Source organism: Cyprinus carpio, chromosome A8 (assembly GCF_018340385.1).
Source record: "Cyprinus carpio isolate SPL01 chromosome A8, ASM1834038v1, whole genome shotgun sequence".
Classification (NCBI taxonomy): Eukaryota; Metazoa; Chordata; class Actinopteri; order Cypriniformes; family Cyprinidae; genus Cyprinus; species Cyprinus carpio.
Window position 1 is genome coordinate 14,541,272 of NC_056579.1, and position 26,094 is coordinate 14,567,365.

Here is a 26,094-nt window from a genome sequence, read left to right on the forward strand (position 1 = left end):
AAGCGGTTGAGAATTTATAAGTAAAATGTACCATCTGGTACCATCAAGCATGTACCATCGGGTCATGCTTGTGATGACAGTTATATTTGGCCCTTCAGAAAATCCTTACAAATACAATAGGGTTCAGGCACCTTAACTGCTTGGACCCCTAGAATAATAATGAAAATGTGAGTGATGCAAATGTAAATCTTACAATGTAGGCCTTAAGTTTGTGGCAAATATCTGCTACACCTGGGTCCTGTCAGGTGAGCGTCACAAGAAGCCTTGTAGTTGAAATGAAAGCTGCCTCTCTTTAACTGACACCAGTAGGAGTAAATCCCATGTTCAGGTATGACCCAACGTCCCCCCACAAAGTCATTAAATTTCAGTTTATGACCAAACTCAATTGATCCAAAATCAAAGATGGTGTTCCATACTGGATGATTATTGTCCATAATCACCTTAGTTTCCTCATACATATTTTTGTACCAGATTTTCCCAAAACCATCGGTGGCTAAGTAATCTTCATTCATGCCTGTGGCTCTCTCCACCGTCACTACTAACTTGCCACGGCCGGCTTGCGTAGGACAGCAGTTGTGGTCCAGATTTGGTGTTTGTGAGCATCCTTGACTCTCATGGAATCCCATGTTCATGTTATCTTTAAGGATTTGAGAGCATTTGTTGGAAAGAAAGACTGGCAGGAACCCCAGAGTCATCTTTAGCTCAATGTTTAGGCAGTTCTTGATATCAGTCTCTGAGAAGCCCTTCAGGGTTGCAAGACAAGTTCGAAAAGCCGTGACCCGCCTCACTCGCCCTCCCAGATGAACTTGTCGTATGTAGTGAGTGCCGTAAGTATCTATAGTCATTCGTTACAGGGCTTTTGTTTTGACATCATATTGTGTTGAAGTCGCTGGAGATGTTTTGAGAATTCAGTGCTGAGTTCCGGGTGGTCTGTAACTAAAACTGCAAAGGGAAAACTTTGTGGTTTTTAAATAAAACTTCCTTATGTTTGATTTTCAGTGTTATTTACCCCCAAAGAAAGGGGGAAGTACTTTATTAGCATTAATTGTTTGTAAATTCCACTTGGTTTGATATTTTGTTATCCATACAATTAAACCAAAGATGTCAAACTCAGTTCCTGGATAGCCACAGCCCTGCAGAGTTTAGCTCCAAGTCTAATTAAACAAATGAAGCAGCTAATCAAGGTCTTCAGGATTACTTGAAAACTGAAGATAGGTGTGTTGGAGTATCCTCTGCAGGACTGTGGCCCTATAGCAGCTGAGTTTGACACCCCCTGAATTAGACACATCTGAGGGGGCGTTTACGTGACACCATTTTCAATTAAAAACAGATAACTTGTTATGCATTTTGCCTACCGAGTAGATTTCATGCAAGAGCCTGTTCAAGTTGTTACACCACAATATTGATTTACTTCACAAAGACCTTTTCTCTGTTCTTCTCTCGACTTTTTCTTCATTAAATTTTATTGCTGTTGTGTCACTTTCCGGCAGTTCTGCTAATTCTGAAAAGACACGCCTTGTCAAAACGTGGCATTTGGCAAGAAATCTCTTCCTTTTAGGCCATTTCTTCTTCCTATTTTTCATCAAATGACTGGTTTGATTTGTTTTTGTTTTTGTTTTTTCAGCTGTGCAGTGGGGAGGTTTCTCATGAGACTTTGTAATGAAATGCCTTCTATTTGTTCAGTTGGTCCAATTTAATTCGATATTCAATTCATAATTTTTTTTGAATACGTGATCATAAATGTATAAATTCAAACACTGCTGTACTATGTGATGTTATGACTTTTTTATTACATTTTTCTTTTTTATCTTTAAAATTAAAAATACTTTTTAATTTTCATAATTCACAATGAATGTATAGAGTGCAACAGCAAAACTGTAAGGAAAAAAAGTACATTTGTTTAAAGTTTAATAAAAAGCAAAATACAAATGAAAAATAAAAACACTGTCGAAACTCAGAAGGCGGGATGACATCATCAGTGAACAAAGGCTTCCTCTGTCAGAGTGAGTGTGTCTGTGCTTGAAGCGTCTGATGCCCACATGTACATAAACACCCCTCACTCTTGCAAACTCCTCCAAAACATGCTTCATTGGTGAGTAGCCATTGTAAAACTGAAATGCGCTAATGTAAAAATATAATGTTGGCGATCAGTGCACATACATGTTTGTGCATCGATAATAATGGACTTGTGCGTGCCTAATGTACAACTTTTGTGTCACTGTAATCATCATTACCTTGATTGCAGTCGTCATCCATCAAAACATTACTAGTGAGACATTGGTTTGCTTTATCAAGCCCCTACAGAGTAGTCCTGACCTTAGCCGTGGCTCTTTAGGTGTTTAGATTACTCTATCACCCTTTTCAGATTAGATCTGAGGACACTGATTGGCTAAATATTATGTAATATCTTGAATATATTCATATCTTGAATCAGCAAATGGCTAACCTGTGGGTGCTTTTTCTATCGCTCCAGAGCAGAACTTAAGACATTCGGACATGCAGATTGAAAGCATGTATTTTGCACAAATGATTTTCTATCATATCTTATAACAGAAATACTAACTTACAGTATATAATTTACAACAACAATAAAAACTATTATTATTATTAATATTTACATTTCTAAAGGGATTGTATCAGCCCTTGAGTACAAAATATCAATAATGATACTTTTAGAAAATGCACAAAATAAAGATTTTTATTTAAATACAGATCAAGAATAGTAAGCCATTCAAACAAATCACACATTACTGGTTGGTGTTTTTATGCATGCTGTTTAAATCAATACAATGTTTAAATCATTTTAATGTAACTGAAAGGAAAATTTTATCTCAGTGAGGAACTTTTAGCAGGTTATTTGATATTTTTGTATTTGGATAACATTGCAAATAATATAGTACTACTACTACCACCACAACTACTATAACTTGGATTATGATAATGATAATAATTACAAGATTCTTTAAAGCAATCACCATGTGTCGATCACTGTGTAATTTGATTACAATTTTGACAGTTATTATAATTATCTTTTTCAAGAAAACCATTAATTGCATTAAACAACTGATCCTGATACCACAAGAGCAATTAAAGCTATCAGTCCATATGTTACACCAACCTTTTCTCCTCCAGACCTCCCAAACATTTGATTCATTTCAACAGGATTTGCCAGTTGCCATGTCCTTGTTTGTCCAACTCTTACCCAGGAAACATTACCTTCTGTCATTACAGCTACAGAGTTTGTGGCAGTCATGCCAACCAGCGGTGGGCTTGTGAATGGTGGGAGACGGACAGGTTTTAACTGACCACCACTGAATACACCGGACTGGACGCAGTACAAAATCTCACAGCCATCACTAATGGCAGCAAGATTTTGGCTGAACTGAGGTGGACAGCGATTTTGACCATTTGAGAGAGGGTTGCCAGATTGGCAGCTAAAGAAACCACCAAATGACACAGAGGATTTTTTTGCTGTCACATAATCATTGCTCAGACACACCACCATACCACTAGACAAAAATTTTTGGACAAAGAAATTTGGAGGACAGCTATAAGATTTGGTAAATGGATTTTGCAAAGATGGTCCATGTAGTCCTCCAAAGAGGTATCCAGAGTTCAACGGGGTTTTCTGACTTGTGGAACACCAGTAGGTGTCTACCTTTGCACGACAGACATAGTAAACATCATTACATGTTTGGTCACAACAAGTAGACATCCATAAGAAACCACATGAACGACAGTTTTTTTGGCACTCATAACGAGTATAACCTCGTTCTACTGTCTCAGAGCGTAATAGGGTGGAGTTGTACTTTAAAGGGCAAGAATAATCACCTGTAGCTGGGTTTTTCTGTGCTGTCTCATCACAGATTGTGCTTCCATCTGATGTAAGTGCAGTGCATTGTTGGTAAATACCACCGAAGCTAAGATTGGTGACTGGACCCTCACAAGATGCATCATCTACATTTGCCTGAAAATTGAAGTTTTTGGAATCTGGACTTATACACCCTGGAATGGTATTTATTTTATAGTATTGCTCTGCAGCCTGAGAAACTAACAAAGCTAATTTATTCACTGTTGGTACTGGGAGGTCTGGGAACGTTGATGGATTCAGAAAATAGTGAATCGGCAGACCGGAGCGGTCAATAGCCACCAGATTATTGAGCGTACTCTCTTGCCACTTCTGCAGAGTGATGCCCGGGTAGAATAAAGCCCCTCCTTTGCTCTGAATTAACGAATATGTGATGTTATCCTGATAACCACTGGTTTGAGAGTTTTTTTGGGATACACTGCTGCCAAAATCAAATTTAAGTTTTTCAAAGAAGGAAAAACCTGCTGATGCAGAAAGAGAAGACAATTGTAACTGATTCTTTGTGACATAAGACATTTTTAAATACTCCTCTTGCACCAAAGTGGCTCCAGCATCAACACTTGTGATGACATGGGTGCCATAATCGAGTATGAGTTTCTCTGACAGATACGTTGCTAGACGTGTTTGATTGTTCTTAATAGCATCAGCAATTTCCTCTGCCTGTTGAGCAAAGCGGATGTCAATAGGGAAGTCAGGATACGCCTTTACTGTGTACAGATGGTTACGGACCTAAAAAAGAAAAAAATGTTTAACATTTTTTTAAAAGACAGACTTAATTAAAATTTGTTTATTTCAAAGGTCTGTGTTAAAGGGGTCATATGATTCGATTTCAAGTTTTCCTTTCTCTTTGGAGTGTTACAAGCTCTTGGTGCATAAAGAAGATCTGTAAAGTTAAGAGTCAACCAGGCACCCCTAAAATGGCTCGTTCTAACATGCCCCCACATGTCTACATCACATTGTGGAAAGATTTGCACCCTCCTAAAATGTCGTTAACGTAATGAAATGATTTGATTAATTTTGTTTTAATTTTTGTTGAAAGGGACATGTTGTGGTGACGCTGTGTTTCGTTGTGAAAGCGAAATTATTTAGTTTGGCCTTCCAGAATAGGACACAACTAGAAACCTGTGGTTAAGTTGTATTTACAACAATGTTTCAGAACAGTTCAACCCCAATATTCAGATGTGTGCAGCGATTTTGTGGAGGACAACGACTGTTTCCTGTGAGAGTAGCCTACAATGCCAGTGTCTGTTTCTATATAGTAGGGCAATTCCAACTTTGTAAGGACAGTCTGGGCTTCTGATACAAAGTCTGTAAGTACATTTGCATATTTAAAGGATTTGCCACTGATGATTTAAATGCGAGTTTTGAGCAGTGTAGAGTAGGCTTGTTGTTTGTCGTTTCTCCCAATAACAAATGCAGACATAGTTTTATGTTTACGTAGTGCGATACACAACGTAATGCGTAAAAAGACAGTATAAGTCATTATAATCAGTAATTATGTCCCCACTGGATGCAATAAATGCCTCGTTTGTTATGGGTTTTACTGGGTTTGTCTCATCACGCCGGGACTCATGGCATTACAGTGTTAAGGGACGTAGCATTTCTGTCACATGCTTGAGGCGTTCAGCCAATCATAATGCACTGGATAGCTGGCCAATCAGCATACACCTCGCTTTTCAGACCGATGAGTTTTGTAAAAATCGACGTGTTTCAGAAAAGCGGGGCATAGAGGAGAAACGATAAATGTATAGTATGTAGAAAATAATGTGTTTTTTAACCTTAAACCACATAAACACATTGCATTACACCAAATACACAACATAATGTTCTTTTTAGCAACATCATATGACCCCTTTGAGTTAAATCATAATGAAAAAAGTGTACATCTTCTGAATTCATCTTTTCTGTACATTTATAACAATATACATAATATAATATTATGTAATATTGAATATGATCATTATTATCTTAGTATAAATAGTACAAATTAGAGAGTCATCAAAATTTGCAGTAACGACTTTCTGTAATTCAAACTATTTAAAATTCCAGAATGCTTTTTCATGTAAATTTTGTTAGGCGGTTGTTTTGACTTACTTGAACTCGTGCTGTCACAGAACTCTCCTTCACTTGGTGGGTTTTGATACGCTGGTTTTCTTTGGAGAATTTTCCATTGAGCACAGAATAAAAGGAAACATCTGCATTGATGGAGCTTGAAGTGTAGCTTGTCTGTTCAAGCCATGACATGATGATCTCAGAGTTTGTTTCCACTCCGCTCACTTTCTGTGGAATGACAAAGACTTCATCTGGAATGAGATAGACTCCATCTTCTGTGGTCTGACACTGGGAATAGCTCAGATTCATCACCCGGCCCATGTCTATGTTGCGCAGGTTATCCCAGCCTCCTCCTGGCAGAACCTCCAGCGCTGGTAAACTTGAGTTTTTGTGACACTAATTGAGTCCATTACTGGGACGAATGAGTGGATAAAGGTTACAGATGTTGATACAGCAGTAGAGCATCAGCAGACAAAATGTTCTTGACCCCATGATCGTTTGGTGTGCTGAGTAAAAATGCATTGCTCTCTCAGAATTGTATGTCTTATATATTGTCAAGCAAGGATTTGTGGTTTCACTGAACCAATAGGCAGTTGTTTTTTTTTTGTTGATCTGTGTTTTGTTGTTTAACTGAAAAAGATCTTATCATATTACCTGTAATTATATAATAACCGCAAAAAAAAACATAGCAATCAGACTACCGAAAGCAAAACTATTTTCTAATCTTTTGTTCTTTAACACACCCAAATATATAACTTTGATGTAATATCCATATTTGCTTCATTTTTTATTTATTTATTTATTTATTTTATTATTTAAAAAAAATCAATTGTACACATTGGAACCATTTTAACAATATATATATATATATATATATATATATATATATATATATATATATATATATATATATAAATACATACATTTTAAAAAACACAACACACCACAGTTGGAGTTAAGGTGCCTTGATTTGCACCTCGGTTGTGGGTAATGAGGGTGGAATAGAGCACTGTTCACTTTACCTACATTTCCTGTCGGTACTGAGACTCGAACTCACAACTCTCAGGTTACAAGTCTGACTCTAGGCCACAACTGCCCCACAAATGGTTTTGAAGTGGTTTAAAAAGTGTCACAAAAACTGATCATTGGTTACAAGGCTCTTTTTTCAGGCATAAAATGTCATGGTTTTTAAAGATACTAATCTGGATGTTAAATTACCTATAAAAGTTAAATTGCTCATATTTTTAGTATTGTTATTTATAATTTTTTTTATAAACTATCCCTTTAACTTTTCATGACCATGAAATACTATAACTACACTACTACCAGTTTGATTAGACAACGTATAATAATAAAATAAAATGACTTTGTAAAATTCACAAAAATAGCTTCATGAAAGAAACCCATGCTTGCTAAAAATGGTAAATACTTTATACTAGTCTGTCCTGAATTGAAGTGTTTTGCATAGGCCTACTTACATTTAAAAAAATACAATTTCAGCAATCATTTACTGGCCTTCAAGTCATCCAAATCTGTATGCAAATCTTTTGTGGAACACAAAATAAGATATTTTAAAGGCAACAAGGTCTTTATTGGGCCCCAAAAAAAAAAAAACAAAAAAAAAAAAAAAACAGGACTTTTTTTTTCTTCCGAAATCTTTTATGTTCCATGCAGGAGAAAGATACAGGTTTTTGATTTGTTAATTAGTGTCAATATTCAGCTCTCTTGCTGAACAAAAGGCTGTTCTCACATATTTGTTAAACTATGGGGAACTATAAAAACTTTACTTCTCTAAATGATTTTAGAGTGTACATACGAAAAACATAAAAGTGCTTCTCATAGTTCACAATAATGTTGACAATCCTTCAAAAGACCTACAAACACATTATAACATTTGAGGTCAAACTTAAATCAATGTTATCTGATAATGTTAATCCTATTCATGCCATTTTTTTTCTTCTCCTTTTGTGTGTTGTTTGTTCACCTGGGTAAAATTAAAACCCTTCATCATCTATTTTTCAGTTTATGTTCTCTCCTTTTGTGTATTGGTTTTTGTTTTTTTATCTGTTAAACAAAAAAAAATCCAAAGTAACTTTCTGTGCATACAATTTATCGCATATAAGACATTGTGTTATTTAATCATTATAAGTGCTCCCTGGGAAATGAACCAGTGACCTTGGCATGATAAACTCAGCATAGAATTTTATGTTCTATGTAATGAAAAGTCATTGTGCACGGTCTTCATTGAACCAGTAGACAGTTTTGTTTTAATGAATGATCTGTTGCAGAACATGAAAAGATCTTTTCACTTTGCAATACATAACCACAATCAAGCACAGGAATAAGACCACCGAAAGCAAAACTATTTTCTGCAGTAGCAGAACAAAAGAAGGTAACAAATCTTCTGAAATCTATTAGACTTAATCTTAATCTAAACAGAAATTATAAAAATAATAATAATAATAATAAAGAAGAAATATCAAAATGTGAAGTTACATTTGAACACTACAATTACTGGAAATATTTTACAAAATAATGTAATTATTTTTTTTTATTAGCAATTATTTTTTCTATTCATCTGTGTTCATGATATGATGTCTCAACTTTAATTATCTAAAAAGCAATATGCAGAAATATTCTTTATTATAAATATTCTTTATATTCTTTTTGTAGAAATTGTTCTCTACAAATACAAGGTCTTATGCTTTTGGTGAATATCTGCTACACCTGGGTCCAGTCAGATGAGCATCACAAGAAGCATTGTAGGTGAAATACAGGATGCCTCTCTTTAATTTACAGCTGTGTGAATGAGATCCACGTTCAGGTCTGACCACACATATCCCCACAAAGTCATTATAAATGACATCACTGTCCCAAACCTCAAATATGAGTTCATGACCAAACTCAATTGATCCTAAATCATAGCTGATGTTCCATTCGGGATCATTATTGTCCATAATCACCTCAGTCTCCTCATACATGAGGTTGTACCAGACTTTCACATAACCGTCAGTACATGTGAAGAGATCTGCTTTCAGGCCTGCTGCTCTCTCCACCGTCACTACTAACTTGCCACGGCCGGCTTGCATAGGACAGCAGTTGTAGTCTAGATTTGGTGTTTGTGAGCATCCTTGACTCTCCTTGTGATCTACAGAAAGCATGTTTTCTTCAATATACTCTGTAACTGCTGTTTTTAGATTGCCACTAACCTCAGGATCAGCCACCAGATGATGAAGAGGGAGAATTGCATATGATATGACTTCAGGATTGTCATGCAAGCTCATCATCCAGTTTGAGTATGCTTCAGCTGGGCTTTGGTTTAAAACAAGGTCTGGAAAGTATTTCTCACCTCCCAGTACCTCTGTCTTGTGTGTCATGAAGCCCTGGTGGAATCCCATGTTCATGTTATCTTTAAGAATTTGAGAGCATTTGTTGGAAAGCGAGACATTAGCTGGCAGGAACCCCAGAGTCATCTTTAACTCAATGTTTAGGCAGTTCTTGATATCAGTCTCTGAGAAGCCCTTCAGGGTTGCAAGACAAGTTCGAAAAGCCGTGACCCGCCTCACTCGCCCTCCCAGATGAACTTGTCGTATGTAGTGAGTGCCGTAAGTATCTATAGTCCTTTGGTACAGGGCTTTTGTTTTGACATCATATTGTGTTGGAAGTCGCTGGAGATGTTTTGAGAATTCAGTGCTGAGCTCTGGGTGGTCTGTAACTCTGAAACTGTAAATGAACAACAAAAAGTCATCTGTCAGCTGTTTCTGGCTGTGGTTTCTAAAAAAAAACCATGCAATTTGCCACATGTTTTATTTTTCAGTGTTTTTGACAGTAATTTTTTCAAGGAGGTGATAAGAAAGTACTTATTAAAGCATGCTCTGGGTTTGTTTTTCAGATAAAATTGTGATTTGGCTGACTTTTCAAGTCTTTTAGGACTAAATTGTTTGGTCAGATGCTAATCTAAGCATCTTTGAGATGATGTCTCTTCCTCATAATACACAAACTAAAATCTCACAAGGAAAATATGCACTGATATTAAATTGTCTACATGCACTGAAGCTTCCTTTTAAAGATCATTTACATAAGGAGGTCCTAACTACATCAGGATCTTAAGAGCCTTTAAATATGTGACTGTCTCTGAATAGCCTACAAGAATGAACTTGAAATGCATGTAAAATTATAACTCAATTTTTTAATATAAGGTAAACTGCAATTGAGCATCTGTTTTGTGCATCTCTTTAGATTCAAAATGTATGAATTTCACTGCATTATAAAAGACAAACCCAAAGGAACTGATTCTTTTGAAAAATGTTAACGTCAATTGCTTGTAGTTGCCACCTGCTCTGATATTTTGCTATCAAAGCAATAACATTCATAGAGCTACACAATGTAGGCCTAACTTTGGACCCACTAGCCCTAAAAAAGAAAACTACATGCATCTTGCGGAATAATTTCGTTTTGGTTCTGCTTGTCTGTCAAAATCCACCCTATCAGTTCTAATATATAAAATATAGTTTCTAAGTGTATTTGGTTACATGGTTTAGAACAGTGGTTTCCAACCTGGGGGTCATTAAAGAATAAAATAGGGGTCCCCTGAAAAAAAGGTTGGGAACCACTGGTTTAGAAGATGGATTTTTGCATTTTTCAAAAAAAAAATAAATAAAAAAAATGTTACTAGTGTCCAGATAAGTGTCTGTTGTTGCCATTGCCAAAATGGATTAGATTATTTGATATATCATTTAACATCTTAAACCTTACCGGAGGCCTTAGTCTTAGCAGACTAATTTAGATGTTATTTAGGACTTCTTAGATTTCATTTCGCCCACTGTTGAGGTGATACATGAGACCGCTAAATAAATGCAAAGTATATAGCATGATAAAAATCATAAATTGTATGTGCTTTCTCAGTTATTAAATCATCTAACAACATTGTATGCATGTTCAGAGATATTGAGAGAGGGTCAGATTGTCATCATTCTCTGGAGAAGTTACAACAACAACAAAAAAATCATTATAAATACAACGCAAAATGAGTCATAAACTCACAAGGAATTACCTGTAATATGTGCAGCTGATTTCATTGAGGGCAAATGTTGCCTTATCCATTGCATTCTGAGATTGGGCAAATTTGGCAATATCTGAACGGCTCCCTCCAATAATTGCCTTTCCGATGTCATCCAGGCTAAGGTCTATTTCCCAGTTGTTATTGATGAGTGATGTTGAACTCTTCATTAGGGAGTCAACAGAATGATGAAGAGCACTAGAAAGCTGTTTGCTGCAGCGGCTGAATGGACGCCAATCCCGCACGGCTGAAGGAAGTTTCTGCATCTGCCCTCTCTGAAAGCGGTTCTTGCAAATGGTACAAGTGTCATTATTCATGTGTGACTTGACATCAATCAAAAAGGCACCTTTACGGTGCATCCTGACAACATCAAAGCCTTCGCCCACCAGGTTGTAACCAGGCACAAATGGGGCTTTCTCACATTCTATCTGAGAGCCTGTGTGGCAAGCTGAACTATTGTGCCAGTGTGTCAAGATCAAAGAAATGCAGAGGAACACGTGGAGAAAACAGTGATTTGTCTCCATGATGATTTCTGAAGGGAAAATACAGAGGGTTCACATGTAATATTTCATTATTTCTCAGATGGAAAAACATTCATGAGCCAATATACATGCAAAGTAAAAATAAAATAAAATAAATAAATAAAAAAAATATTATTGTAAAATTACATAATGAAAGTCCAGACTTCAGAGTGCAGTGTATTATTTATGGTACTGAAATCTGCTTAAATATCTAATCTGTTAAAAATATCAGTTTTACCCACCAAGAGTAGCTTTCATGCAACCGTCTATTCCAGCTGTGTTACACCTGTTTCTCTGTTCTTCTTTCCAAATTACAGTTTCTTCATGAAAAGTTTTTGCTGTAGACACTTTCTGGAATGCTAATGCTGAAAAGGAGCATTGTGTGAAAGCCCGAGTCTATGGCATTTGTGGAAGGGAGTGTCTTCCTTTCAGGCCTTTTGTGCTGGACAGATTTCATCCGCTGACTGGTTTTGTTTTGATTTAGATTTTTTTTTTGTGAATACCAACTGTGCAGTGGGGGAGAGTTCTCATGAGACTTTGTGCAAGGTCAAGATTAATCAAACAGGACATGTGAATGACAAAATGTAGCACGCATTTTCTTTTCACGTGCAGTTGCATGTAAGACAATGGAGATATAAAAAAATGAAAATCATACTCATTAGCACATTGCATGGGAAAGTGTTGGTCAGAAGATTTTGGATATATAGAAACATATATCCAACATATATGTATTTTTCTATAAAATTATTATTATTGTTGTTGTTGTTATAGTATATAATTTTTATGGAGGAAAATTCCAAATTTACCATTACAACAGTCCATGTTATTGTATAATAATTTCATGTCAAACAGAAAGGTATTGGGTGGGATTTTTCAGTCAGTGGTGACATCATTACGCCAGTAGGTGTCGTCAAGTGACTTTTTGTTTATTATGAGTGAGTCAACGAATCAGCTTGTTCAAAAACACTGATTCATTGAGGAAGGGACTTAAGTGTTGCGCAAAGTCAGAGACGGTCGATGGTCCGTAAAATGTAAGTTACTTCGACGATGGCGTGTTTGAGTATAGAATTCAGAGATTATCGCTGCGAGTTTTCTGAAGGACTTGCGTTATAGAGAACAGCGCCTGATTTACAAAGCGCCTACAAACGAAGCTTAATATTTAGCCATGCTTGTGTACAAAGTTGATGGTTTAGATTCATCCGTCTCTCTATTTAAATAGCCATAAAGTAAGTGGAATAGTGACAGACAGTTGGCGTTGGACTGATCTGGATTCGATTCAAATATGCCTGTACGTTTTCCCACAATGATCATTTTTAAACTTTTCTTTGAATGAGAGATAGGCCTATTCTGTCCAGATCTGTAACATATCACATAAAGGGTGATCTATTTTAACAATAATAATAATAATAATAATAATAATAATTTGATGTTTAATAATATTTCTAAAATTGTATGAGGTCATGTAGCCGATTATAGGTCCACTGTTCATTTCTACCCGCTGGTTTTGTTGCTCACTGTGTGTTGTGACTTACAAGAAGTTGGGATGAAACTAGAAGTCGGTACAGTAACTTGTAAAATGGAAGTAGGCCTAGTTATATTTAGCTATAGGTCTATATTAGGCTATATTTTTTTTTTTTTTTTTTTTTTTTGTGAAGGTGAGATGAAATGAGACTTGAATAATGACTGCTGTCCAGAGCAACACTGTTTAACTGATACTCTAGGCAAACCTTTTTTACATAGCAGTGCTATCATTGTGATTTCATGCCATGCAAAAGCAAGTTAGAGCTGATAGTTGGTGCCATCTTGAGTATGAAAGAACTTAAAATAGAGAAAGACAAGTAACTGTTTGTCTTGTAGCTTCTACTAAGAAAAATTATAAATTATAATCACCCTAAAGCAACAAGTACAATTATAATGTAGCAGTAATTTAAACTCACCAAGATTTCATGTCCTTATATTTATTCACAATCTAAGTCAGGTTTGTGATCATATTGCATGCTTAAGTTAGTGACATTTGCTCAGTCTTTTGTTAGGAACTATTTATTAGTCACAAAAGCACAAAAAGAGAGACATACACATATATCAGTAAAAAATAATAAACAGTAGAAAATCATGTTGAATACAAAACCCTTGTGTATTTTTCCTAGTAATTCATTTCAGAGTATTCTTATTTCACAACAATCTGTAAAATAGACTTCTGAAACATTTACGGTAGTCTTTCCTCACTCTTTTTTGTATTTTTTTTTCTTTTGTATAATGTTTTTTTGACATTCAGTTAACAAAAATATTTTTTATGGTTATTCCGATGCTTGGATTGTTAGTTGTAAAATATGCAAACATCAACCTCAAATGTGTGTTCGACTAAAAAACAGGTAGAAAAATTAAATATAAAGTCAGCAAACAGGACTGATCTGGATTCGATTCAAATATTCCTTTTTTTTAATTTTTATTTTTTAACAGCATTATTGTGTGCCCTAAGTAAGATCCTGTAGGCTACGTTTTCCCCCACACTGATCATTTTTAAACTTTTCTTTGATTGAGAGATAGGCCTATCCTGTCCAGATCTGTAACATATCACATAAAGGGTGATCTATTTTAACACTAACATATAATAATAATAATAATAAATAATAATAATAATTTGATGTTTAATAATATTTCTAAAATTGTATGAGGTCATGTAGCCGATTATAGGTCCACTGTTCATTTCTACCCGCTGGTTTTGTTGCTCACTGTGTGTTGTGACTTACAAGAAGTTGGGATGAAATTAGAAGTCGGTTACAGTAACTTGTAAAATGGGAAGTAGGCCTAGTTATATTTAGCTATAGGTCTATATTAGGTTTTTTTTTTTTTTTTTTTTTTTTTTTTGTGAAGGTGAGATGAAATGAGACTTGAATAATGACTGCTGTCCAGAGCAACACTGTTTAACTGATACTCTAGGCAAACCTTATTTTACATAGCAGTGCTATCATTGTGATTTCATGCCATGCAAAAGCAAGTTAGAGCTGATAGTTGGTGCCATCTTGAGTATGAAAGAACTTAAAATAGAGAAAGACAAGTAACTGTTTGTCTTGTAGCTTCTACTAAGAAAAATTATAAATTATAATCACCCTAAAGCAACAAGTACAATTATAATGTAGCAGTAATTTAAACTCACCAAGATTTCAATATTTATTCACAATGTAAGGTCAGGTTTGTGATCATATTGCATGCTTAAGTTAGTGACATTTGCTCAGTCTTTTGTTAGGAACTATTTATTAGTCACAAAAGCACAAAAAGAGAGACATACACATATATCAGTAAAAATAATAAACAGTAGAAAATCATGTTGAATACAAAACCCTTATGTATTTTTCCTCAGCTGCTCTAAAAGTAATTCATTTCAGAGTATTCTTATTTCACAAAAATCTGTAAAATAGACTTCTGAAACATTTACGGTAGTCTTTCCTCACTCTTTTTTTATATATTTTTTTTCTTTTGTATAATGTTTTTTGACATTCAGTTAACAAAAATTTTTTTTATGGTTATTCATATGCTTTGATTGTTAGTTGTAAAATATGCAAACATCAACCTCAAATGTGTGTTCGACTAAAAAACAGGTAGAAAAATTAAATATAAAGTCAGCAACACCAAAGCTCCAAAAGTATCCAAAATTTATTTAAAAAACTTTTGTATAGCGTATGAAGTTTTGAGCATCCAGGCTCTTCATCAAACTTTTGTTAGTTGTAAAGCATATGTAAAAAGTTGCCTTTAAAGAATGTTACTGCTGCTGCCAACTATTTCTATGACTAATCATAGTCATTATAACATTATAACACTTTACTGTAAATCTCTGAAGAGTTATCTTAAAAATGGATTATGATAGTAGGGGTTGAGTGGGGTTTTCATTAACATTCTCATTTGGTTGTTCTCTCTGAATCGCTATACTGCTCTGGTTTTCACCCTCACCATGAATCTCTTCATACCCTCCGCTCAACCTGGTGGCAGAAAACCTCTTTCTCCTTTTCATTATAAACACTGTTCCTGCAACCACAAGAGCAACCAGAACCATTACACCAATGGCTACACCAGCCTTTTCTCCTCCAGACATCTGAGAAGATGATGTGTCAAACATTGATGCCATTTGATTAATTTCACCAGGCTTTGCCAGTCTCCACGTCTTAGTTTCTCCAACTCTCACCCAAGAACGATCACCTTCTGTCATTACAGCTACTGTGTTTGTTGCAATCATGCTGACCATGGGTGGTCTTGTGAATGGTGGGAGGCGGATAGGCAATAACTGACCACCAGTGAACACATTAGACTGGACACAGTACAATATCTGACAACCATCACTAATGGAAGCAAGATGTTGGCTGAACTGAGGTGGACAGCGATTTTGACCCTTTGCAAGAGGGTTGCCAGATTGACAGCTGAAGAAACCAGCAAAAGGCACAGAGAATCTTGTTGCGACCTCATAATCATTGCTCAGACAAACCATCATGCCATTAGACAAAAAGTGTTGAGTAAAGTAGTTTGGAGGACAGCTATCAGATTTGGTCAGTGGGTTTTGCATGCCTGGTCTAAATAGGCCTCCAAAAAGGTATCCAGAGTACTCAGGGGCCTTCTGTGGTGTTGAACACCAGTAAGTTTCAACTTTTGCACGATGGACACGGTAAGCATCACCACATGTTTGGTCACAACAAGTAGACAACCACAAGAAACCACATGAATGACAGTGGCTGTGGCATTCATAATGATTATAACCTCGTTCTACTGTCTCAGAGCGTAATAAGGTTGTGTTGTACTGCTTAGGGCAAGAATAATCACCAGTAGCTGGGTTTTTCTGTGCTGTCTCATCACAGATAGCATTTCCATCTGATGTCAGTGCAGTGCATCGCTGGAAAATGCCACCAAAGCTAAGGTTGGTGACTGGACCCTCACAAGATGCATCATCTACATTTGCCTGAAAGTTGAAGTTTTGGGAATCTGGATTTACACAACCTGGAATGGTGTTTACTTTATAGTATTGCTCTGCAGCCTTACGAACTGATGAAGCCATTTTATTTACTGTTGGTACTGGGAGGTCTGGGAATGTTGATGGATTTAGAAAATAGTGAATCGGCAGACCGGAGCGGTCAATAGCCACCAGATTATTGAGCGTACTCTCTTGCCACTTCTGCAGAGTGATGCCTGGGTAAAATAAAGCCCCTCCATGGCTCTGAATTAACGAATATGTGACGTTACCCTGATAACCACTGGTTTTAGAGGTTCCATCTGATATGTTGGCACCAATATCAAATTTAACCTTGTCAAAAAAGTTAAATCCTGCTGATGCAGTGACAGAAGACACATCTGACTGACTGTTAGAGATATAAGACATTTTTAAATAGTCCTCTTGCACCAAAGTGGCTCCAGCATCAACACTTGTGATGACATGGGTGCCATAATCAAGTATGAGTTTCTCTGACAGGTAAGTTGCTTGACGAGTTTGATTGTTTTCAATAGCATCTGCGATTTCCTCTGCCTGTCGAGCAAAGCGGGTGTCCAGAATGAAGTCAGGATACGCCTTTACTGTGTACAGATGGTTACGGACCTGAGAAACAATTTTTTTGATAATATGAGAAAATGAACCAAAGATTGACAGTCATTACAGCAACTGACGATATTCAATAGTTTGTTTTAAATGATAATTGTGTTTGTTTGTTTATTATTATTAGTATTATTTTAGATGTTCATAAAAAAAATAGGTTTATTTATTTTGATATTTGAATTGATATTTAGATTTTTATAATGCCATAGTGCAGGTTATTTTATTATTACATTTTACATGTTTCCTTATTTACGCAGAAATACTTGAAAATTATATATTCAGCCTGCTTGTCAGTATAGTACATAGAACTCTCAATATGACATTTTCTATTTGTACTTTTGTACTTAGGCAAGGCAATGCAAGGCAAGTTTATTTATATAGCACATTTCATACACAATGATAATTCAAAGTGCTTTACATAAAAGGAAGTAAAAGTACACACTAAAAGTAAATACTTACTTGAACTCGTGCTGTTACAGAACTCTCCTTCACTTGGTGGGTTTTCATACGCTGGTTTTCTGTGGAGAATTTTGCATTGAGCACCGAATAAAAGGAAACATCTGCATTGATGGAGCTTGAAGTTGAGCTTTTTTGTTCCAGCCATGACATGATGATCTCAGAGTTTGTTTCCACTCCGCTCACTTTCTGTGGAATGACAAAGACTTCATCTGGAATGAGATAGACTCCATCTTCTGTGGTCTGACACTGGGAATAGCTCAGATTCATCACCCGGCCCATGTCTATGTTGCGCAGGTTATCCCAGCCTCCTCCTGGCAGAACCTCCAGCGCTGGTAAACTCGAGTTTTTGCGGCACAAACGAAGTCCATTACTGGGACGAATGAGAGGATGAAGCTTGCAGACATTGATAAAACAGTAGAGCATCAGCAGACAAAATGCTCTAGACTCCATGATCAGCAGGTGTGTGTTTCCCAAACCTTGCAGTAATGTGACCTTCAGTAAATTATATCTGGAAGATTTTAGAATTTGGTAAGTTCCTCAATAAAGGCACTTCTGTGTTTCACATCCATCAGAAAATAAAAGTCATGAGACTACGAACTTCCTCTTCAGGGTTTGGCTACCTTGTAGACACGAACAGACAAAAGTACCTTCAACCTGTGTATAAACGTTTAGAAGAAGGACAGTTTTATGGACTGAATGAAACAAATATTTTTGTTGTGCATGATGGCCTATTCTTTGGTAAATGTATCTATGTAAATCCTCTTATTTTCTGGGTCTTCATAATATCATATAGTTTTTGTTTTGATGATAAATAGGAGGGGTTGAGATTTTGTTTCTAAAGAAGAAGAAATGACATTCAATGCTGCTTCTTGATTTAGAACAGTATGGCCTTTTAAACCCTCTTCAACATGAGAAACATTGAACAATTGCTGTGGGTGTAGATAAAAAAAAGATTAAAACAGGTTTCTTTTTCATCATCACTTTTTATCACGTGGTGGCACAGATTTATGACTAAGTAAGTAGACACAGCAATGCATATACAGTGAGCTGGATATCAGGATATGATGTCATGCTTAAGGGCTTCTTTTTTTAACAAATAATACATCTTAAATAATATTAAATTCACAACATTACAATATACAATCATTTTCCACAGCATTGCAAACCATTTAGCTTTTAGGTTTGTATTCTATGTACTTAGCCAAGAGATCGATATGTGAAGTTTATGTTGGAGAATCTGAGCTGTACACAGGCAGCTTACACTCTTCTGTATCAGCCTTGCAGCACTGATGCGCTGTTTTCTTTTAAACCAAAGCGTAAATATACATAGAAATATACGTAGTGGCTGCGTAGAGCTCAGATTCTCCTAAATGGTGCTATGCTGTTGTGGAGTGAGTGACAGAGAATTTATTCAACAGAAAATTTATTCAACAGAAATTGTTGAATAAAGTCATTATTTTTGTTTTATACACGTACAAAAAGTATTGTCGTCGCTTCATAACGTTACAGTTGAACCACTGATGGCAGGTGAACTATTCTGATGATGTATTTTAGTGTATTTTACTTGGCAGTCTATGGGACAGTCACAAGCCTCCCGGTTTTCATCCAAAATATCTTAAATTGTGTTCCGAAGAGTATAAAAAGAGGTATTTATTTATGAGCACTTGGTACACTGTCATGGTTTTTAAGGTGCTTTATAAAGAAATTATTGATTGATTGATTGATTGATTGCAAAAAATTCTATTGATCATCAAGCTTCAGTCTCTGCACCGAAGACATCACAATCTTTGCCAAAATTGCCTGATACTTAAAAGAATCCATGATGTCCTTCATACAGTCAAGCTTTCCTGCAACACCAAAGCACCCCTATAACAAGACAGGTCTACCTCCATGTTTGACCATGGAGATGGTGTTCTTTTGCTTATAGCTCTGCCTTTTTTCACCAGACATACCATTGATCCGTGAGTCCAAAAAGTCCCAGTTTGGTCACATCACTCCATAAAACATTTTTTTCAGAGCTCCCCAGGTCTCCCCAAATGAATTTTGCCATTATCACTTGGCTTTTTGTGTTCTTATTGGTCAAAAGTTGCATTCTGCAAGATGTCCTAACATGAAGGCCATTCTTTCTGTCTGGTTTTCTTCTTATGCTCTGCACTGAAATGTTTTTCCTCCTTTCATCATGTCATCATGCAAGTCTTTGGCAGTAAATTACGAGTTTTTCTCAGTTGCTCTTAAATCAAACATTTTAATCCCCTTGATGATATTGTGCTTTTTCTTCAACATCCTCAAAGGTTTTCTTGTACAACACATATTAAACGTATTATAAAGGCTGCAGGTTGTGTCTCTATAGGAACTTGTCTTGTTATAGCCTTAGATGGTAATAAAACTATTTTGTTCTCATAGCTTTTGTGAGAGCTCCTTTGACTTTGCCATATTTGCTACTCAACTTTAGCATGAGTATGGGCTACATTTGTGTATGTGTAACAGCTCAAGCTAATTCAGTTTTGTTATATTAGCACTGAAGTCGTGGCCTAATGGTTAGAGATTTTGACTCCTAACCCTAAGGTTGTGGGTTCGAGTCTCGGGCCAGCAATACCAGGACTGAGGTGCCCTTGAGCAAGGGACTAAACCCCCAACTGCTCCCCGGGCGCCGCAGCATAAATGGCTGCCCGTTGCTCCGGGTGTGTGTTCACTGGTGTCTGTGTGCACTTTGGATGGGTTAAATGCAGAGCACGAATTCTGAGTATGGGTCATCATACTTGGCTGTATGTCATGTCACATCACGTCATGTCGAATATGGTTTGAGAAATTATGACATGGCTGTATTATATTTAAAATATCCTATAACTTTTACATTACATCCTATAATCCTATAACCTTTAATGTTAATATGTGATGTACATGTAATTACATTACATATTGACATTTTTTATTTGAATTTGTCATTTATCTGTAATAGATGCATTTAAAAATATATATATATATATATAATAATCTTTAGATCTGGATCTTAGATTTGGATCTTTAGAGAAGCTTACATTTGTAAATTATTACAATCTCCAGGGGGCTGAATAATTTCGATTACAATTGTATGTGAGAAGTAAAACTGTTAAGACATTGCAGTTAAGACATTGATTTAATTTCATCATAATTGTTACCAAGAGTGTGCTTTATATTTTAATAGTTTTATATGCATGAAAAGTACTGAGATGTTTTCTACGTTTTTCTGCTTAATAATTTTCTAATTATGTTTCCAGTTAAATTATTTTAGCCTTTTACGCCCTTTCAAGTCTCCCTGCTGTAAGTACATTTCAAATGTTTTTGTCTGAACAATTGCTTGAACTTCAGAAACTTATTTTGCAGCTAAAGCACTCAGCAGGCTACTGCTTTTCAGATAACACCATCTAGTGGAATAATAAAGCTCGTGCGTAATTACACACGTCATTTTCACTCCAAAATTTTCCCAGCCAATCTTAACATTTACGTTAGATATTAAACGGACTGGGCATCAGGCTTAATACCCATCCGTTGGTATTATTTTTTAGATTTTTTGCTTATGTTAAAAATAATAAACATAGAATTATTAATTGTTCATTAGCTTTATATGGGATTTAGGCTAATATGAAATACGGTCCGTTGTAAACAAAATGTGTTTAAAACATAATAAATGTAGGCTAATGTATTGTGCAAAAATTATTTAAAAAAATAAGTAATAAAATGAAACACCACTACTATTACTGATAATAATAAATTACTAAAATAAAACAAGTTGAATGCAAGGTGAGACTAAAGAGGTTTTTGTTAGAATTATTTTGTGTTTTAGCTACACATCATTAAAGGGATGCAAGAATCCTTTAAAAATTCTGGACAACAGTCATTATCCTGTCCATTATTTTTTGGCAGCTTTTGCTTTTCTTGTTTTGGAAGCTCTTCGCTTGGCTCTCTTGGGTTTTGTGGTTTTCTTGACCGCAGCTGACTCGCTGGATTTTTCAGGACTTCTCAAATTTCTCCTTCCTTTCTTGGGTGATTTCTTTGCCTCAGCAGGTTTCTTAGCCGTCTTTCTCTTTGCCCTCTTCGCCTTTGGCTTGCTAGGCTTTGTAGCAGCTTTCGAGCCGATCTTAAACGATCCAGATGCTCCAGTGCCTTTGGTCTGAATCAGGCGACCGCTGGCCAGCCGCTTAGCTGCCAGTTTGACTCGCGAGTTGTTTCTCACAACATCATAACCACTGGCAGCCAGTGTTTTCTTCAGAGCCACCAGAGAGACGCCACCGCGCTGCTTTGAAGATCACAAGGCCTTGAGTATCAAATCAGACACGCTGGCTCCTGACTTCTTGGCCTTGGACCGTAGTCTTGGCGTTTTTAGTAGCAGAAGATGGGGCCGATGGAGCGGCTGTGGACATGACGACAGACACTTTATTTGAGCTGGAAAATCAGCTGGAAGGAGATGTCTAATGAGACTGAGTTGGAGGGCGGGCGCGTGCAATTAAAATAATCACCATGAGAACCGTGTGGACTCTAGTAGTCGTGATTTCAGCGCCTTTTAATAAGCCGCCAAAATTTGTGTTTTCCGCCCAATAAAAAGAGGATGTTTTCTGTTAAAAATAAATAAATAAAAAATAACGACCTGGATTGTCAGCCAGAAAATATAGAAAGTGCTACAACAACATTTAACTTGTTCTTAACATTCTATTAATACAGTTAAAAAATAATAATAATAATAATAATAATAATGTTCTATTTGCAAATGTGAAGAATCAGTATTCAATTCAATTCAAGTTTATTTGTATAGCGCTTTTTACGACACAAATCATTGCAAAGCAACTTTACAGAAAATTAAGTTTCTACAATATTTAGTATTAGCTTATCAGTGGTGACTGTCAGTTTATGTGTATACGGCAGAAATGTTCAGAAAAATCAATAAAAGACGTAAACAAACAGACGATTAACACTATTAACAGCAATTATGCAATCAAACTTAGAGCAAAATATGGTAGTTCTGTATGTTGTCTCTGGGTTAGTATCATCTGAGGTCCTCTGAGGGGTTGGCATCATCTCTTCTCAGGTGTTCTGGATCCAGACTGGAGCTTGTGTAAATCCTAGTTACCACGGGATGTAAATCCTGTGGCAAAACAGAGAAACAAATAGAGACATAATTAGCGTAGCTACTGTTCCAGTCAAGTAAAATTAATTAGTTAAAACCCAAGCTAAAGAATAATAATGTGCATTTGATTAGATATAACTGCAGTCCAAAATGATGAAATGCATTATTTGAATGCTTGGCCAAAAAGATGTGTTTTTAATCTAGATTTAAACAGAGGAAGTGTGTTTGAACCCCGACCATTATCAGGAAGGCTATTCCAGAGTTTGGGAGCCAAATGCGAAAAAGCTCTACATCCTTTAGTGGACTTTGCTATCCTAGGTACTATCAAAAGTCCAGCGTTTTGTGACCTTAGGGAGTGTGATGGATTGTAGTGTGGTAGAAGACTAGTTAGGTACGCAGGAGCTAAGCCATTAAGGGCCTTATAGTATGCCATGGTGTTTTAAGACTGAACATTTCTAAACTTTGTATAATTGCATAGTTTTAAAAATATGATTTATTATTATGTGCAGTTAATCCATGAAAGAGGGCCATGATTATTATTATCATGTATTTAAGAATAGAATATTTTGCTGAGTTTTTCAACAAATAATGCATTTTTAGCCGACTAAAACACATATTCTTTTTCCCTCACTTTTAGCAAATTATGGCCCTACAAAAACGTTTACCCGTTGAATAAATGTAATTAGAACTGCAATAACACTGATACATATTTTAATACATTATCTTTTTTTTTTTACTTAGATGCTAACAGAGCCGCCAGGTGGGATTGCCTGAGATCTGAGGCTATTAGCTGTCACTCATTACATTCATTGTATTTATGTGGTTGGCATAAAAATTCAAATAGGGCTAAAATCATCATAGTATAATTCTTAAAAGCATTTAACTTCTTACAGTTTGTTTCTTCTGGAGTTATTGCACCAGAAGTGTGTCTCCTATCTGAAACCTTATCTTTCATGCCATGTCAGCTGAATGATAAATGACCTAAAAGGACCCTTTTGGTTGTTTTGTTTGTTCAGAGGTGTCTGAGGGTTACATAAGTGTAAATTATATATTCATTAATATATTTATTAAGCCAGTGCCATACACAAGAATGTGTTTGGCAAAGTTCAATAGTGTAGACTGTATATCTTTATAGTTTCAAATACTTAGCCCACCCGGTGCTAATTTAGGAATTCTGTCCTCAAAGCAGTTGTGTAAACAAATTAAAACTAGGCCACCTTGTACCATGAACAAACCAGTTACCATGTTACAAAAACCACCTTGACCACCTCAATTTGACCTGTCCCACTTTTGCTGATGATCTGTCCCAGTTTAACTAAAAAAAAATAATCAAGTGAAATGCAGTGTCAAAAGTTATACTAGCCTGCTTTAAATATTAGCATAATAAAAGGAACTCAAAGCTTAAAGTAAACAGCTCTATGGCAAGCCCTTTTAGCTTAAATTGTTCCCAGCGTTACTCATCGTAATTGCATTCTTAATTGTTTTATTTTAATTATTGATTTGTATGATTTATTTTTTAATAGTAATTATTTGTTACTATTAATTAGACAGCTCTAATTCTTACTAGTGTCAATTATGTTTTTATTGTTGATTTATTTGATTTTTTTAGTAAAAATGCAATTTCAGAGCTCCAATTTAATTGTTACTAGTAAAAAAACACATTAGAGATATGTATAATTGCAGAGCTCTTTAAATAAATTAGAGAGCTCTGCAATTGCATTTTTAATTGAATTAGAGAGCTCTGCAATTGCATTTTTAATTGAATTAGAGAGCTCTGCAATTGGAATTAGTTACTAGTAATAATTGGATTAGAGAGCTCTCTAATTAGAATTCTTACTAGTAAAAACTGAATTAGAGAGAATTGTTACTAGTAATAATTGGATTAGAGAGTTCTCTCAATAGGAAAAACTGAATTAGAGAGCTCTCTAATTGAATTAAAGAGCTCTCTAATTCAATTGTTAGTAAGAATTGCATTAAAGAGTTCTGTAATTGTAATTGTAGCTCTCTAATTCAGTTCTTACTAGTAAAAATGCAATTGCAGAGCTCTCTAATTAAATCAGAGAGCTCTCTAATTGTAATTGTAACTAGTAAAAATTGATTTAGAGAGCTCTCTAATTGGCATTCTTATTAGTAATAATTAAATTGTAGAGCTCTCTAATTGGATTGTTACTAAAAAATGTAGTAAAAATGCAATTACGACGAGTAACGCTGGGATACGCCATACAGCTCTGTTTAATTGGATTGTTACGAGTAACGCTGGGATACGCCATACAGCTCTGTTGTCGTCATCATGAAGGTTTTTCCTGGGACGTATTCCCAGTGGTGAACGCAAAGCATTTTGGGTTACAATAAAACTGCGGCACAAACATAACGCGCCAGACTTCTATGCATGGAGGGTATAAATAAAAAGAACGCTGTTATAAAACTGGAATAGTCGTTTCTCACGATAGAAATGGCGTAAAGCTTAAGAACGGAATATCCTTGTTTTTTATCGTTTTCAGCGTGGAAAAATAATAGTACAAAGCCATGTTTTCAGAGGTGACAAAAAGTTGACGAATGGCATGGATAACGTTAGCAGCAGTAAGGAGCCCAAGATTACCTTCGATAACACTTCACACGATGGTGTGTTCAAAACATTTTTCACAAAGGTAAGTTACAATTACTCTGACAAATGTTATGTTGTGGGCAAATAACCAGTGTGTTTTGTTTGAACTCAGCACCATGTCTCAACCAGACCATTAGATTTGACGTTAGGCCAATGTTAACTGTTAAGTAGCATGAAATGGCTAGAAGATGAGCTTAAGTTACCAACGTACTAAAGCGTAACGTTAATCAGTTTTTAAATGTTGTACATACTAGGCTACATCACCTGCGCAATTTATTTGGTGACTGTGTTTGCAGGCAAACCTGCCTATGAAATGTTGGAGTGTGATCCTGACTGGACCCTTCTCTGTACCTATCCTCGGCCATACTGAGGTCAAAGCTACGAACCCAGACGGGTGTCAAGCACTTTTTGGAGAATTATATACCATGCTCACATCTAATATGTAAATGTTTATTGTTTTCCAAAAGATTTTGTAATGTCTCTTCTCACATGTAATGATTTTTGTAAATGATGATGTCTGTAAATAAAATACACAAAGACTGAATGAATGTAATGATTTTCCTTTATCTGTATTAAGGAATAATTGTGCAAAATCAGTGCTTCTATCTTTTGGTTGCAAACACAAGTACATAGCCGGTCTGTTTGCTTAAATAGTAGTAACAATCCAACTTATATTTCAGTTTTCTTTACATATTTAACATGTAAATACATTTAAATGAATAAATTTACATTATAAAAGTCCATAGAAAAACTTTGTGTGTGTATGCACTAACACGTTAGTATCATGTAGTTTTTGATTGTAAATATATGGGTGCTGGAAGTTGGGCAACAGTTTGACGTCCCTTGACCATCATTCC

The 26,094-nt window shown here is 35.8% G+C and overlaps 2 protein-coding genes and 2 pseudogenes across 2 annotated transcripts; all 4 read right to left on the reverse strand.

The window, feature by feature from the left end:
• Positions 1 to 2,720: 2,720 nt before the first annotated feature.
• LOC109095606 lies at positions 2,721 to 6,445 on the reverse strand (annotated as a pseudogene).
• Positions 6,446 to 8,165: 1,720 nt separating this feature from the next.
• On the reverse strand, positions 8,166 to 13,894 carry LOC109095578 (perforin-1-like). The gene is made up of 3 exons (XM_019109287.2): positions 11,743 to 13,894; positions 10,974 to 11,511; positions 8,166 to 9,643 (listed from the first exon to the last, which is right to left on the reverse strand). Exons 1-3 carry the CDS (start codon positions 11,756 to 11,758, stop codon positions 8,620 to 8,622), a joined length of 1,578 nt encoding a protein of 525 aa, XP_018964832.1. The 5' UTR covers positions 11,759 to 13,894; the 3' UTR covers positions 8,166 to 8,619.
• An 848-nt stretch (positions 13,895 to 14,742) lies between these two features.
• Positions 14,743 to 18,062, reverse strand: LOC109095575 (macrophage-expressed gene 1 protein-like). Its single transcript, XM_019109286.2, has 2 exons — positions 17,532 to 18,062; positions 14,743 to 17,075 (listed from the first exon to the last, which is right to left on the reverse strand). The coding sequence occupies exons 1-2, from the start codon at positions 17,979 to 17,981 to the stop codon at positions 15,357 to 15,359; spliced, it is 2,169 nt and encodes a 722-aa protein (XP_018964831.2). The 5' UTR covers positions 17,982 to 18,062; the 3' UTR covers positions 14,743 to 15,356.
• A 3,149-nt stretch (positions 18,063 to 21,211) lies between these two features.
• On the reverse strand, positions 21,212 to 21,998 carry LOC109095013 (annotated as a pseudogene).
• Between the last annotated feature and the right edge of the window lie 4,096 nt (positions 21,999 to 26,094).

Excerpts from the sequence above, each read along its gene's own strand:
- LOC109095575 (XM_019109286.2), bottom strand. The coding sequence starts at position 17,981 with ATGGAGTCTAGAGCATTTTGTCTGCTGATGCTCTACTGTTTTATCAAT. Across the intron at positions 17,076-17,531 it reads CTGTAACAGCACGAGTTCAA|GTCCGTAACCATCTGTACAC; the intron begins GTAAGTATTTAC and ends ATTGTTTCTCAG.
- LOC109095578 (XM_019109287.2), bottom strand. Across the intron at positions 9,644-10,973 it reads ATCAGCTGCACATATTACAG|TTTCAGAGTTACAGACCACC; the intron begins GTAATTCCTTGT and ends GTTCATTTACAG.